General features: G+C 37.2%; 1 protein-coding gene and 1 long non-coding RNA gene across 3 annotated transcripts; one reads left to right on the top strand and one right to left on the bottom strand.

The window, feature by feature from the left end:
* The first annotated feature begins 1,175 nt into the window (after positions 1-1,175).
* LOC121959304 (uncharacterized) lies at positions 1,176-9,333 on the top strand. The gene is made up of 4 exons (XR_006106892.2): positions 1,176-1,363; positions 7,090-7,164; positions 8,768-8,910; positions 9,195-9,333. It is a non-coding gene; the product is annotated as an uncharacterized LOC121959304 (long non-coding RNA).
* Positions 4,365-13,385, bottom strand: pax10 (paired box 10). Of its 2 annotated transcripts, none has more exons than XM_088069988.1 (8): positions 13,199-13,385; positions 12,186-12,415; positions 11,818-12,012; positions 9,514-9,596; positions 9,255-9,411; positions 8,810-8,883; positions 7,100-7,232; positions 4,365-6,969 (listed from the first exon to the last, which is right to left on the bottom strand). In XM_088069988.1, the coding sequence occupies exons 2-8, from the start codon at positions 12,289-12,291 to the stop codon at positions 6,869-6,871; spliced, it is 849 nt and encodes a 282-aa protein (XP_087926114.1). In that variant the 5' UTR covers positions 12,292-12,415; positions 13,199-13,385; the 3' UTR covers positions 4,365-6,868. The 2 variants fall into 2 exon arrangements, with proteins under 2 accessions (XP_087926114.1, XP_042364486.2); XM_042508552.2 differs by having other exon boundaries at positions 12,186-12,412.
* Between the last annotated feature and the right edge of the window lie 2,536 nt (positions 13,386-15,921).

The raw sequence follows: 15,921 nt of genomic DNA, 5'->3' as shown, positions 1-15,921 counted from the left end.
GTGGCGCGAGTCACTATAGGTACAGGCGAATTATCATTATCATATTATGATTAGAAAATTATCATATTTTCTCCCCCAGTTGGTGCACTGTTTTTCAAGCTCCAAATTACATCAAATTAAAACTAGATTTGTTTCCAATTTCCAGTGTTTGATATGATTTGATTTACATATCTCGAACATGTACAAAAAAGGAAATTAAATTATTATACAAAAGCAGACAGAGAAAAAAGTAATAATAACAGACAATGGAAAAAGATAAATCAAAAGAAATCGTCAAATACATAATGACTTTCTTTCTTTTTCTTTCTTTCTTTTTTTTATTTGTAATTGTACTGGTAGAGATTTTATGTAGGACTCTGAGACAAAAACGTTAAAAAGTATCTTAAACATTCTTTTTTCCCCCATTTTCCCTGTTAATAGATAAATACATTCAATGAGAAAAAGTTCGATCAATGTTTTGAAACAAAACCTTCACCCTTTAAGGGTTTATTGTTCTTGCAAACTACTACATATACCTGACAGTTATAAACAACTCTGCAAATTCAGATTAATAATACAAAATATACTCAAAAACTACATTATGATGTATTATTATGGATAAAGATGCCTTCGCCATATTTGAGACCCAGAAGCCAAACAGTACAGTCCCATTTTAGAGTATCACAGGGTCCATGGTTTTCTATGTTAGATTGCAGTCATTTGATGCAACAAACCATGTGTGTCACATTTTGCTCATTTGTCCCTCCCTACAGCCACAGTCTCACTTCCCTAAACCTGTGGGCAGATTACGAGACTAGAGGCTCCTGGAAACAAATATTCCAAAGGCCCCACGCAGGAGCATGACACACAGACTTCGAGGTGGTTTTTGCTTCTATTTTTATTTAATGCACTGTTTTGCATCCCTATATTTCTAGGCATCTTTTTTTGTTTGTTCGTTTTGTGTCACTTTGTGGTCATTTTATATGTGGTTGTTTTGTGTCTCTCAGAAATCATTAAGTGTTTTTTTTCTGTTGGTATTTTTGTGTCTCTTTGTGGTCATTTTGAATCTCTTGATTGGTATGTGTTAATTTGAAAGCCTTTAAATTAATCCATCCATGCTTGAGCCCAGTAATTGCAATCCTCTCCCTCTCCACCAGATGCCCTCCGACTTTTCCACCTGCTTCAGTCACCTGACTCCCTCATCCACCTGCTCAGCTGTTTCCACTTTGTCAAGCTACCATGTGTCTCTTGCATTGGTAGCTTCTGTTATATTGAAACTGGAAGTTTGTTACCTGCCTGGTCTGAACAGCTGGACTTTGAATGTCCTGCCTCCCTGTCTGCTTGTTTGCATTTTAGACTGGTTCTGACACTTCCCTGGCTGCCGGTAAGCTTATATACACCTTCACTTTGCTATTAGATCACTGAATTGATCCTGTCTGCCTTCCTTGTCTGCATTCAGTTTCAATCAGGCCTTTCCTAATTTGTAATTATGTGAGCACATAATAAATCAAAATTATAAAGTTGTAAGAACCAGATTTTCAGACAGTTGCCTCTCTATAAGAAAAAGACACAAAATTATGTAAGAATGCCATATATCGTTGATATTGTGTTAATGTCAGTGATGTGAATTCCCAAACAAATGTTGTAATTGAACTATTAAACAGCAAATGACACATGTATGTCAGCTAATAAGTAATACAAAATGTTGCACTTATCACATTTCAAGCTCATAATTCTTAAAAAAGGGCACAAACAGGAACATAACATAATAATATACAACCTAATTAAACTGGGTTCCACATATCTGTTCACTTGCTTTCCTTAGACCACACCGCTTCATGCCTGGTGTATCACCTGTGTCAGTCACCTTTGACCCAGCATGCTTTACAACCACGATATCCTGCCTTTAGCTTTTGAGTGTAGATGTTTTTCAAGACCTGTTTGTTTCTCACACTTGTCTTTCTGATCCTCTCTCACATTTGGGCTTGGAGGCTTCTGTGATCACCACAGTTGCACTCTTCCTTTGGTTTGTTGTTGCCTCAGTGTTTGAGTCAAAAGTCAACTCAGTCAGACGGCCTCGCCCATGTGGTGCAACGGATTGTTGCATTGTCGACAATAAAAACACACAACAAAAACCTCTGTAATGTAATCTTACTGACATTTTGAGTGTGAAGCTGTTTAATCAAGGCTTTTAATGAATGTAAAGGAGCTTTTGTAGAATATTTTTTATTGTCTCAAGTTAATTATTACAGGGTCTGAGAAAAAGTTTGCACTGAATTCGGTTTTTGTGTCCTGTGAGATTATGCAGTGAAGATACTTTCTGTTACTGTTAGTCATGTGTTCTGTTGATATGGAAGTTATGATCTGACATGCTTTCATGGTGTTTCGTCGTTTCATCGTATTTAAATTTTGAAATGTAAAAAAAAAAAAAAAAATTATAATAATGTAATAAAACGTAAACATTCAAACAAAAAGAAAAAAAAATAAATTTGCTTATATTGTACCACATAGACATAGTATCCCTGAATCAGAGCAGTAAAATGTAACCTATTCTCCACCTACCTCTATAATTTATATTCAAATCCCAGTTTCCAATTTCATTTCCAGTTTAAGTTTGCACATTGTTTTCCAATTTGGAAATTAAAAAATAAGGTCTGTTTTATATCTAAATACATAATAATTTTAGTCTTGGGCTTTGGATTAAGCGGAAGATTATTGTTCAGTGGAGTTTTATTTTAATTTTAGCAGAAATTTTCAAGCACACCACTGAACATGAAAATGTGATTCTAATTAGATTTTTTTATTAAATTGAAATTGAAAATGAGATTTCAATATAGTTATTAACAAATTGTTGTATTGGCCCTACTTGACTTCCATAGCCTATTAATCATCATAGGGCAAAAGATGTGAGTCTATCACATTTGTCCTCTATTTTTAATCAAGCTTGACAGGTAGTTATGGTTTTCCACAGGAACTGTTTTGCCAGTGTTATTCAACACAAAGTAAAAATACAACTGGGGTAAATTGATGACACAGCATTAGGCAGTGCATCGGCATCTTACATCTCATCTTAGAGTCCCATGATGTCCACGGATCTGTGTTCATTCCCTCTGCAGAGCATATTATCTTTCCTTCCCCCACCCCGTCTTCCTCCTCACCCGTCTTTCATTTCTGTTCATCCTCCAGGGCCCAAGTGAGTCATGCCATTAGCACAAAATGCTGCCCTGCTAATGGTTGTCCAGTTTCCGCCATGTCCACTTCATGTCGAACGCCCCATTTATGCTGCTTCCCCTTTGAAGGCATGTGGATAATGTTTTAAGGGTTGGATCATCTCACTCATCCACACTGACACTCAGATGCAAACCATTTCCAAGCTAAAAAAAAAACATTTCTGGCCTACATAACCTTCCCTCTTTGTCTTTATCCTAACCAAATAAAATATTATAATATTTATTTTTAATTTAGTATATATTTTGGCCACTTGGGGGCATCACTCTCTATCAACTCCTGAGAGCAGGGGTAAGAGTAGATTAAAGTTCTACCCCATGCTTGATCACATTATATTGTTGTCTTCATATATATATATATATGTGTGTGTGTGTGTGTGTGTGTGTATGTATATGTTGCTATTAAAGGAAGTCACTCTTGATTTCAGGCCACAAATGCCAGTCTCTTGTGTGAAAGTCTTGTGATTGTTTGGCATCCACCCTCTATGGACTTCTATTTTATACATCTTTTTCTTCTGCTCATGTAATAGTTTCTACAGCCACTAGAGGGCCTCACCTCACAATAGTGTGGATCATGGTAGTCTTTTAGTGGTACGGTGTACTGAACCAATCAGCCTACTTTTCTGAATATTCACTGATGTTCACCAGATAGCTGCTAACTTTCTTTATCATTTGGTGTTGGACAGGCAGTGTGTATAGTGGGTTTTGGGTGCAAACTAGCTGGAAAAAGCTGTCTCTGGCTGTTATCGATGCTGAAGAGAGCCATGAGAGTGAACCAAAAAAGTTAAGTTTCAGGATGGAAAACCAAAACAATAAGCTAAAGTGCTTCGTAGAAATGAGGGGAACTACAGAGATGGAAAATAATCCTTTGTGCGTTCATGAGCAACCACCCTCACAGTCAAGCAGTCATATGATCTATTGTTAATATAAAAAATACTGATTATAGCAGCTTTAATTGGACTAGATCTAATAATATTCTGTGTTGATTAAAGTTATTACTGCCCCAGTCATCATTATAATGATGTTTATATTTAACAGTTAAGTTTAACATGAATATAATTTACACCAAATATTTTTTTGTTTTTTATAGATATTTTTTTGTTTTCTCTTTTTCTTATCTTAAAACACACATCAGAAACAAAGACCTTTGAATATATATTCATTACACACCGTTTTATTTTCATTAAAGGGATCCAAGGCCTTCACAAAAGGGTTGACTCTTGGTAGCTATACAGTACTAACACAATACACGACGACAACAGAAACAACACAGAGGACTTGTGTGAACGAGTGAGAAAGACAAATAAATAAGAGTAGACATTTCATATGAGATTAAACCGAGATGCATCAACAGAACCAATAGCCAGAGGAAAGTGAGCAGAGCTTAAAACCCTGCAAAGTACAGTAACGCTTTTGTACAATACTCGATTCATTTCTGCAAGTAGCTGATTGTCTATAGGCTTTATTTTTGGTCATGCATGGTTGATGATGGCACAGTTGTTGATGTCATCGCTATTGTATTGACAGTGTTGCAATAATTTCACAGTTTTACCTTTTTTTTTTAACCTCTACCTACAGCTTTGATTGTCAGTCTCTGAAGTATTTGCATTAGATGGTTTGAAGGCTTTATGTTTGCTGTGTAATGATGCTTGATTGTCACTGGTCAATGGATATGGTTCATTACAAAAAAATCCCTGCCAATCCATAGTTTCTATCACTGCTAAATCTGTTACTGAATTGTTTTTGTTTTTTTGACAGATAGGATAAAATATATATATAAAACAAACAGAAAATCTAATTGCTTTACCATAGTTTTTGGCAGATATATGTAATATTTTTATGTTCAGAGTAGTATCAGAATAACTCTGATACAAATATTGACATGGCACATCCCTAATGATACTGTGTTTTTGTGCTTTGAGATTGATTTGAGTCCACAACATGCTACATTCTTCCCTCCAATAACTTCTGACAATATTCCACAGTTATCTTCCTCATACACGCATGTCTGTACAAAAATATGCAGTATCAGTCTTCGTGTAATGTTGCTGGCAGGGTAGGCAGGATTTACTTGTTTTTTTTTCATGGTACATTTTTTAAGTTTTAATAAAAGTGATTGCCATACGCAAGTCTGAAATCTTCACAGTAGCCTCACACAGCTTATGCTTTGGGAACAAGCTTGCTATCACAATATCATTGAGCTGCTCAAGTAACAAGAAACTGTGGTTACACTTCACAATACAGACATCTGCTGGCATTTACTTAGTAACACTGCATCACTTAGCATTTTTGTGTGGTAGAATTATAATTATAATCCTGCCAAACATTCCTCCTTTTTCCACTTTTGATATTTGAAAATTTCAAGAAGGCTACAGTTTATTAAGCTGTTTTTAAATTATTTTTAAATAAACATTTAAAGGAACAGTTTGAGGGATTTAGTGACATCTAGCGTTGAGGGCTGCAGATTGCAACCAGTACTAAAATCCAGACTCTCAGTAAGTTTTAACCTTAAGCCAAATTGTTTGCAGAGGTCACCTCATCTCAAAAACAAATGGACCTGGTTTAAACTGGTAAAAGCACAGAATCAACTTTTTTTTGTCAAAAATCAATGTTTATCCAATGCTGTTTGGCTAGTAGCAGAGAGGCTGCTAACTACAGTGGCCAACGTTAAAATGAGAATGGCTTTATCTGTTTAGTTGGTCTGTTCTGGGCTACTGTAGAAACAAGCCAGTGCGACATGGCCATCTCTTTCGATGAGAACCCGCTCCCTATGTAGATATAAAAATTCTAGAAAAACATGACAATTCTTTTTTTGTTTTTTACAGGTGATTATACACTAAAGAAAACATACTAATTATAAAATATTCAATTTCTGCCAACATATCCCCCTAAATTTTACACACTGAACCTTTAAATTTTATAGGTTGAAAGCTTGAAGTAACATCAGGCCAACTTTCTGAACTGTTTATACGTAGTTCAAATCTCAAAGCAGTCTTCTGTCACCTCTAGGCATAAAATTTGTTGAAAAATATAAACTCAGAAGTCTCCTTACTGGTTTTAAACCACATCTCACAACGTATGTAGAGGTTTATAAAGACAGGTTTTCAGTTATTAGTATATTAGTCTATTTTTTCCCTTGTTTTTAGATCATAAATCTTTCATTCTAAGCCAAAATGTAACACAATAAAATACGATACAACTTTCTAATGATTCAATGCTAAATCTCAATAAACAGGTTATAAAAAATTGTTGCAAAAAAAAAATGTTGCAACTCCACAGCATTACCTCAACTCTAACTAAAGCCTGACCCTAATTCTGACTCTATTTTTAATCGTAAACACCCCTTAAACTGATCCTATTTCTAATCCTGACCTCAGTCCTATGACGGAACCATTAACCAATCAAAAAAAGTGCAACCTGATAATACTAAGCAAATACCAGAGTGACCAGAGTACTGTCAAGTGCAACCAAAGCTGCTCTTGGCTGAATTTGTAAACATTTAATGCATTTTGGGGTCTGCAACTCATTGAGGCCCCCTCTATAACTCAGTCCTGTGCTTCTTTAAAACCCGTGTGTCCCCATATTGTTTTCTTGACACTTTTTTGTTACATGCCCTTTTTTTCCTTCTTCTTTTGTTTTGCCGGTTGGCAGCGATTGTCTGTTTACTGTAATCTGGCCCAATACTGACCCAGGTTATGACTCATGCTCTGCTGCTCAGTTCCTGGGACCTGGACCGGCACTGAAACACCAGGCGATATGAGCCCTGGATGAGAAGACAGGGAGAATGAAACACTTAGTGAAGTTTTATTTACTTTGCATTTCAGCAGGCAAACATAACAGCAAATGTCTTCATCCCTGTTAAATAACCTCCTATCTTCCTCAGATACACTCACCAGTGTTGGAGTTGGCCGAGGACGGAGTCTGCAAATGAGGGGAGGAGTACGCCGATGAGTCAAAGGTGCGTGGCGCAGAGGGGGATGGAGGTAACATGCAGGAGTAGGAGGAGGCTGACTGGGGTGGAATAGACTGAGTGGAGGAGAGAGAAAGGGAAAAGATTTGGGTTAGATTTGTAATGAAACATCAATATTATTTAAGAAAACCTCAGTTGTATATAACCATGGCTGATCCCTACACTGTGTACTGGAAAGACAAAGCTTAAAGTAGTGACAGCAATTTAACCACATGGAGGTGCTATAGAGTAGGGTTGTTTGGTGGCAGTCTTAAGCATGCAAAGTAATTTCATTTTTCTCTGATCTTCATGTTTGACTTGTGCTGATTTTTTCTAACTCTGCTGATACTGTGTTATTTTAGAAGTTTTTACTATAATTATTATTATAATTATTATTGTTTTGTGCAAACCCTGGAAGACTACCATGATGAGTTTTCAAATAAAAGAGACAAACTAAAAAGAGTGCTCACAGTGACTTTGCAGAAAAGGCTGATTAAATGCACAAATGTTAAAATATTCTATTTCTAATGTTCATTTTTGAACATTAGAAATGCAGTCATTAATGCATAAGCATGTGTCTTAACATTTAATAATAATTTAAATAAGACACAAAAATAAATTGTGTGTATTTCCATGCTGCTCTTGAGGCTATGATGATAATTACAATATACAGATACAATCAAAGAAATGACAACAATGAACGCTGTCATGTTTGCTTTTTTAAAATTGTATCTTGATTAGGGAGCTTTTCTAAGTGTTACTTCTGTCAAAGAAAAGTTTCAAATGTATTTAATTACTACACACTTGGAAGATACCATGAAAATGTTGCATAGATTGTTGAAAAATCTGCTTGAAAATTTTAACACTAAAATTTCTTTTCAACATCTTCCACTTTATTTAATGCATTCTAGTGAATTTTAAGCACCAATTTCTGCATTTTCTGTATAAGTTTATGATGTAAATTAATTTGCCAAAATAAAAGTCCTCTGCTACTTTTGTGTTTTTATTAGGGGGGGCAAAGCACATGTTCTATATATTGAGGAAGATGTGCCCCCACTATTATTATTATTATTATTATTATTATTATTATTATTGTTGTTGTTGTTGTTGTTGTTGCTGTTATTGTTGGTAGTAGTAGCAGTAATAGTAATAGTAGTGGTAGTATTATAATTGTCATTATTTTTATTAAGGGGAGTCTAGTAGTAGAAGTAGTAGTTTAATTAGTAGATACCATCATAAGACTTCCCCCTCTTGATGCAATTATTTTTGTAATGAAATTTGGTAAAATGTCATGTTTTAATGTGCAAATGAGGCTTTATTTTATAAAATATGCACTGATTTATGTACATTTCCTGTTGTCCTGCCTTAAAATTTGTATTTGTATTGAATTTGTATTTTGGCTTAGATAACCGTGTTAAAATATCCTAAGAGTTGTGATAAGAGGAATAAATATTGTTATTTATATAAAGAAATAGTAGTCATAGCACCAGTATTAATATCTGCAGTAGTCTTTTTTGATGTATTTATTTTCATTATCCCATGTTTTATACTCTTTATATAACCGAGTTAACGAACGCTTTCTGCTCTGTGACGATGACCTGCTTTGCTAAAGTTTGAAAGGTGCTGATGAATGATGAATGATGAATAGTCCAACCTGGACTCCCGATGAGAAAACTGACAGGGAGCTGTAGCTGGGCAGGGACGACTCAGCCTGACTCAACATGGACCCTGGAGAGAGACACACAGAGCGCAAAGGTAAGCACACACACACACACACACACACACACACACACACACACACACACATTTACACACAAGTGATGGGAACATCTCGCAGTGGAAATGTTGTAATATAGATGTGCTCTAATGGAGAAACTCTAATGGTTTGCCTGCCTCCAAATGTCACTCTGAGGTTTGTAATTATAAACTAGTAAAATATGTCAGTCTGCAAATGCATAAATCATCCAGAGCAAATGTAAACTCTTGCTTAAGTATGTCTGATGTGCTCCATGAATTAACAGATTAATATGATTCATTAGAGAGAGTAATTACGACAAGATTTAAGCGGAAGCCTTGCAGCAGAGTGACCTGGAGTTTACCTGAACTGCTGCCGTGCTGCTGATGATAGACGGACGTGTTGAAGGAAGTGGTCAGAGGGGCTTGGCTCTGTGAACAGGAAGTCACACCCCCTGACCTCCTTTGATTGCGCAGCTTCTCTTCCCTCCTCCACTTGGCTCTTCGGTTTGAGAACCACACCTGTCAGTCATAGACTTCTGTTAGACTTTATCATGACAGTCTGCATGTTGTTACATGTTGAGCATCAGACGTATGACAATGATAAAGACAGAGTTTTCTCACCTGTATCCTGGCCTCTGGTAAATCAATCTTGTTTGCCAATCTCTCCCTTGCAAAGACATCTGGGTAATGTGTCCTTTCAAACTCTGTGGACGATATTAACTAACATCAAACACAGTGGGAGTCTTAATCAAGGATGACAGGACTATTGGGGAGCAGCTCGTCTGATCGCCTTTGCTGGGGAGTGTTAACATACTTTTTAATTTATCTGTTTATGTGCATAGATATTTATATTTATTTACATAGATTTAAAATAAAATTAATTTAGCATATGGTAATTTATTTCGGTCCGTGTTAAAAATTTCCAAAAGGGATGCACATAATAAAGAATAAATAACAAAAAGGCATTTTGTTGAACCCTTTGAAACATAGATGGACATTTTTTCTTGTGCTGCATTTAGATGCCTTTCACATGTATTTCAACCTTTGAAATCTGAGCAAAAAGGTTTAATTCTCTTCAAAAACATGGGAAAAGGAAATGTGCAAAATGTAAGAAATTGGTTAAAAGGTGCTAAAAAACAACCTGAAAATTAATGGAGAGAGGGGGGTTAGAAAAATAGCCAAAAAACGGGGAAACGATTCCATGATTATGAGTTACATATTCAATATGTAACAAGAAAAAATATATATATGTATTTTTAGCACTAGGGAATTTCCTTGTTTGTTTTTGTTTATTACTTTCCCTTTTCATCCTAATTTTTAGGTAATTTTCTTGTAACTTCTTTTTTAACTAAATTGTTGCAAATTTTTGGGTCAGTCAAGTTAACTTGCTTCAAGTTTCAAAGGTTTAAGTAAACACCAAAATTTAGACCGCAAAGGTGTAATCTTAAACTGATTATGCCTAATCATTTTTACTTAATCTGAATCAACAATCAATTATCAGATTTTTTGGGCGGATAAGAAACTGCATCTAATTACTGCTTAAGATCGGCTAATTATCTTGTCATGGAATACACACAAATCCAGGACGCTGAGATGTATCCTTACAACCATATTTGAAATATTTATCTGTTGCACTTTGTATAAATAATTTACTATTATGGAACACGCATAAAGTTCAAATGAAAGGATTCATGTTGAGGAGCTGCCTAAGCGCTTTATTTCAAAATAGTCTGACTAAAATGAAGCTGAGGAAAAATCCTTAGAGGTTTTCATTTTGTCATAATTTCTTCTTTAAATCTAAATTTGGTATTGTGTCTTACTTATCGGCAGAGGCATGGACCATATATAACAGAGGCTTGATGTGAGTTGATTCCTGACTCAGCAGTGAGTGTGTACCAATGAGACTTTCTCAATTAGACTATCATTTCTCATTTTGGCAGTTAATTTAACGTTGACAAACGGCTGACATTTTTGTTGTTGACAAGTACAAACAAGAATATGCCTCACCCCATAACTGACAGTCTGAGTCATCCTGATCAACTCTGAAGTTTCACGTCTGGTAATGGAGATGTCTTTATGGATTTAATATCTGTATTAATGATGCTTAACTTTAGCATGTCAATAAAATGTCATCAGAGGAAACAAATGTTAATGTTTTCTTTTGAATAGATATCTTATTGGGAATATTATATTAACAGGTTACCAGTGTTGTAAATAGCTGCACATTAAAGTTCCCACTGGTAACACATGGTTAATAAACCCATATTGCCCAGAGAATACAAAGATGGCTCTATAAATTAAGTCTGTCTTCACAAATTGTTCTAATTGGCTTGGTTATAATTGGCGTCTGTGTCAACACATGATTGTTATTGTGCCTTGGCCGTGCACTGAGGTCAGTGTACCTCATTAATGTCATTTGCACAGAGTGACCACAGTGATACTGTTCCACTTGGCTGCACAGTGGACATTGCGTCCTTATTTAGCTCAAGGGCCCCGCTGCAGCCATATCCAGTCAAGGGTGCCTTTCTGATCCCTCTCAGCGGATATCGGGCCACGAGGGCCGGATCTCGCTGCATAACACAGCCACAGTAATGATGCATTATCTGCTGTGCACACTGCCCGAGGCTTTTTTGGAGCAGATCAGGAATATTTGTGGAGTTAAGATTCTGGATAATTTGCATCTTTTAATGGGTCATGAGTGACTTTTCATGCAGGGATTGCCAATCTCATATTTATGTCCCTTGGCGTTTACCAAAAAGCTGTAAACAAGGTGTAAAGATTATAATCCAGTAACAAAGGTGTTGGCAGAGAGAAAAAACACAGTAGGACAAGCTGCGTCATGACACACTCTAGTCTGGCTCCATGGAGGGCTGCGATTGGCTGAGAAAGCAGGGAGAGAGCTGTGCGTGCTTGAATATGCCTGACCTTTCTCCAGAGCCTCGATCTGCTCCTGCGTGAAGCTGGTCCTGTTCCTCTGCAGCTTCCTCTTGAGCTGCAGCCTCAGCTGAGACTCCTCGCCCTCGTCCCTCTCCACGGGGACTCCTCCCCCTCTGCCCGTGCCCCCTCCCCCTGCCTCCCCACCAATGCTGCCCTCCGTGTCCAGGAGACAGCCCTCGGACACTGGTCAGGCAGGAAAGGTGACAAAAGAGATGTGGGAGCGTCAGGAAAATACAACAGGCCGTCACATTTAAGAATAATGTGCAGATTCATGCATTAAGATAACAGGAAGTTGGTGAGACAATCCATTTAAATTTGGGGTCATTAAAGTGATCTGTGACAGGCTGGTCCCTCACCTGTGCTGTGTTGTGTCTGAACGCCAGTGGGGTCATGGTACCAGTTGTTAGGCCCGCTCCAGTTTGAGCCACTCTGCAGGTTCAGCATGGTTAACTTCTCATACATACTACGAGTGTCCAAACCACCATGAAGAGAAATGAAGGAGTCCTGCCCTGTGTGTGTCCGCCCCTGATTACTGTCACCTTTTGGCTCCTCTTTTCTCCCTCCTTCTATCCTCCAATCCTTCCTTCTGGAGGGTGGTGGTGGTGGTGTGTGGGGGGTTAGGGGAAGAGGAGAAGAAGAAGAAGGAGGGGTTCATATCGCATGAGTTCACACATGGTCGGCATTGTGGCGAATTAGCCTCATGATGACAGACAGAAATGGAGTTAGTTACATGCCCGCTGTCGTAACGTGTGTGTGTTATACATTGGTATGCTAGTATACCATGGGGAGCAAAGGTACATTAGTACCCACTCTGAAAGCAATGACATTTATTATGCTACTTGCTTTTAGCTCTATCTTTTGCATGCACACACACATCCACACATGTATGCCACATTTACATGTAACCACAAGCTGGCATCGCGTAGCAGCTTTATGGGCGAGATCTCCCATAAAACGTTCAAACCGAGCCCATGTTCAACTTTCAGTGCACAAGTATGTCCATAAACAACATTATCTGCCTAAATAAATATATGTCTATGTCTGAGATGAAAAAAGCTCTTCTCTTCTCCTCTTATCTTATTTACATTCCTTTTTTTGGAGGGAAATTTCCTCTTTGGAGAGTCAAAAAGGAATGCAAATGTATGTCAATACTGAGCCAAATCTGCAGCAGCACAATGTCAAAGGTCAAACTTCATTCATTTGAATGAGCAGCCCAGAAACAACAATTCAATCATTTTCAGTTAAGATACAGAAATTATTCTATTTTGGCAAAGTACCTTGTCGTCGATCCCAAAGCCAAAGAAGTGATCTCATACACATAAAACTGCTAAAAAGACTCGATTTTTTTTTTTTTTTTGTGGAAACTTACCAAATGTCCAGGTGAAATGATGCTGTGCGTCCTGTGTGTTACTTCCCTCCGCTGTGGACCTTTATTCCCCTGTTCCCCGTACGTCCCTTGTTCTCCAGCTTTGTTGACAATAACTGTGTGTGTGTGTAAAGCAGAGAGTAGGAGAGAGATGGAGAGAGTTAGACAGGGTGAGAGAGAGTGAGAGAGGGAGAGGGGGGGCTCTGGAGAGAAATGCGTCTGCGGGCACTCTTGTCCTCCAAGCGATGGAGAGAGAGAGAGAGAGAGAGAGAGAGAGAGAGAGAGAGGGTGAAAGAGAGAAAGAGAGAGAGAGGAAGAAGAGAGAAAGAGAGAGAGAGAGAGGGAGCCACCGAGGGGTGACAAAGTGAGTCAACATCAGTGTCAAGTTTGAACTTAATGCCAGCGAGAGGAGGAGGGGAGGCCGAGAGAGTGGAGCATAAAGCACAGATAATGGAGAGATAGTGAACGATAAATAGATGATGGAATTCAATTTTAACCATAAATTTCACATAAATACAGAGAATAATCGGCAGTTTGGCACATTACTTTTTTTACACAGACACATGTGCAACCAGACAGGTGATATTTTTAGGTTAAACTCAATGTTCACACGAGCACAGACTCATTTTCACTTATCTTTATTTGGGTGTTTTAAACTTCAATAAACACTTGACATGTCCACATTTATCTGCTATTGTATTGTACTTCTATTATAAAATACAGTGTTCTGTAATATTAATATATTACCAAAATAAGGTAATTATTGGCATGTGTAACAAACACATTTTTATGTTGATTTTTCTGGCACTGAAGTGACATGTAATGTGATACATCATGGTAAAACAACTGTATCTAATAAGATACGTATTTCCATAATTATAAGCAGCAAACTCAGGCTTAATAATAAATGGCTTGACTGATGTTTCTAACTGTTTCAGCCACTGATATGAGGTAAAACATTAAATGCATCATAAAAGCATTTCATGTAATTAAGACATTTTTCTAGATGAGGATAAGTAATATTATTAGGCTTAACAACACATTATAGCATTTTTCCAAACACAGATATGGCAAAATTGAAAAAAAAAAAAATCATGTTTAGGTTAAATAAAAACACATTTAAACTTCTTTATAACTACAAGATAAGATGAGTATATTCAGATTATTAATAACTTGTCTAAAGCATGTATCTCTAGTAAATGAAAATATTTGATTAAGACAAGAGATATATCTGTTTAACTTTTAACTGATTTATTAAGATAAAAAACTAAATTTTTTATAATATAGTGATTGCAATTGTTTTCATTACTGACAAATCTGCAGATTTCTCTCTTAATTAAGTGATTAATGCTCTGGCCCATTATTTGATAGAAAATATTAAAAATGTCAAAATTTCTTTTTTGTGATGGTCAAAACACAAAACTAGCCAAAGTTTTAATTGACAATAAATGTAAGAAATAGCAGTACATTCTCAGATTTGTTAAAATAGTGAATCAATTATCAAAAGATTTGATTATCCATTATTTGACAAACTAAAGTTTCAGCTCTACGCTTAGCTGCAGCTTCTTTTCTTATCTCGCTATTTGATGTTTTGCTCATATGGATTGAGTTACTTAATTGCAGCACCTGTGTTTCAGACCCACAGCACTGTAAGGTGCTATAGATGGGCAGGTAAAGTAATGCAAGAGCTTAAAAATGCACAGAAGTTGAGTAACAGCTTTTCCCAGAGCAAATGGGTATTGTTCCCTGACTCCAGAGGTATTGTTCTCCTACTTTAACACTGAGCTTCAAGCTATGGGACAATAAACAAAGGCATTGCGTGGCCCCAGAGCAGGTTAAAGGAGCACCATACAGAAACCCTTGGCGGCAGACACACAAGGTCTGATGTGAGGCGTAAGTAATGACGCAGGTATGACGGTATGTATGGTCGAGTCAAAGAGCCAGAGTAGAACCGGGGGTTTAAATATATCTCTTTGCAGTGGAGAGAAGAAGAGAGAGATGGAAGATGGAAGCAGGGAGGCAGAGGAGAGAGATAGAGAGAGTGAAGAGGAAGTATGTGACTTTGGGGTGGGTGTTGGGGCTCGGGGATGGGGAGGGTGCCAGCTTGTTTTATTTCCGGTTGACAAGACTTTGCGCTCCCTTTCTCTCTGTCGCTCCCTCTCTCTTTCATACTATGCTATTCTTTCTCCGCTGCCCCCATTGCTCTGTCCCCCCCTCCCCTCACTCCCTCCCCTCTTTCTCTGTTACTTTCCTCTGAGACGTGCCTCAGAGAAAGGAAAGGACTTGACAAGTTCAAAGGTAAAAAGGAGTAAGAATAGTGGTGGAAGAAGCATTAAGATCCTTTAGTTAAGTAGAAGTACTGATGAAAACTCAATTAAGAGTTAAAGTCCTAAACTCAACATTTCAGTGAAGCAAAAGTGCAAAAATCGTATCAGAAAAATAAAATATCAAAATTTGTGCCCATTATGCAGAATGACTACATATAATTACATTGGCAGAATCCACAAAAGCTTTTACGGGCCTCCTCAAAATGCACTTCTACAAGAATATTATTCTTTGATGGTGTCTGTTGTCATTACATTTCTGGGCAGTCTGGTTTTAGTTTCCACATATCACTGTTTTTATATGCACTTCCATATACTCTGCACTTTTATCATTTTAAATTCAAGAGTTTGTTGTTTCATCAACATTCTACCTGCTTTATATGAGCTCAACTCCTTTAATTT

Source organism: Plectropomus leopardus, chromosome 19, assembly GCF_026936395.1.
Source record: "Plectropomus leopardus strain MGB_pleo_1.0 chromosome 19, ASM2693639v1, whole genome shotgun sequence".
Classification (NCBI taxonomy): domain Eukaryota; kingdom Metazoa; phylum Chordata; class Actinopteri; order Perciformes; family Serranidae; genus Plectropomus; species Plectropomus leopardus.
This window is presented reverse-complemented; position numbering and strand designations above follow the sequence as displayed.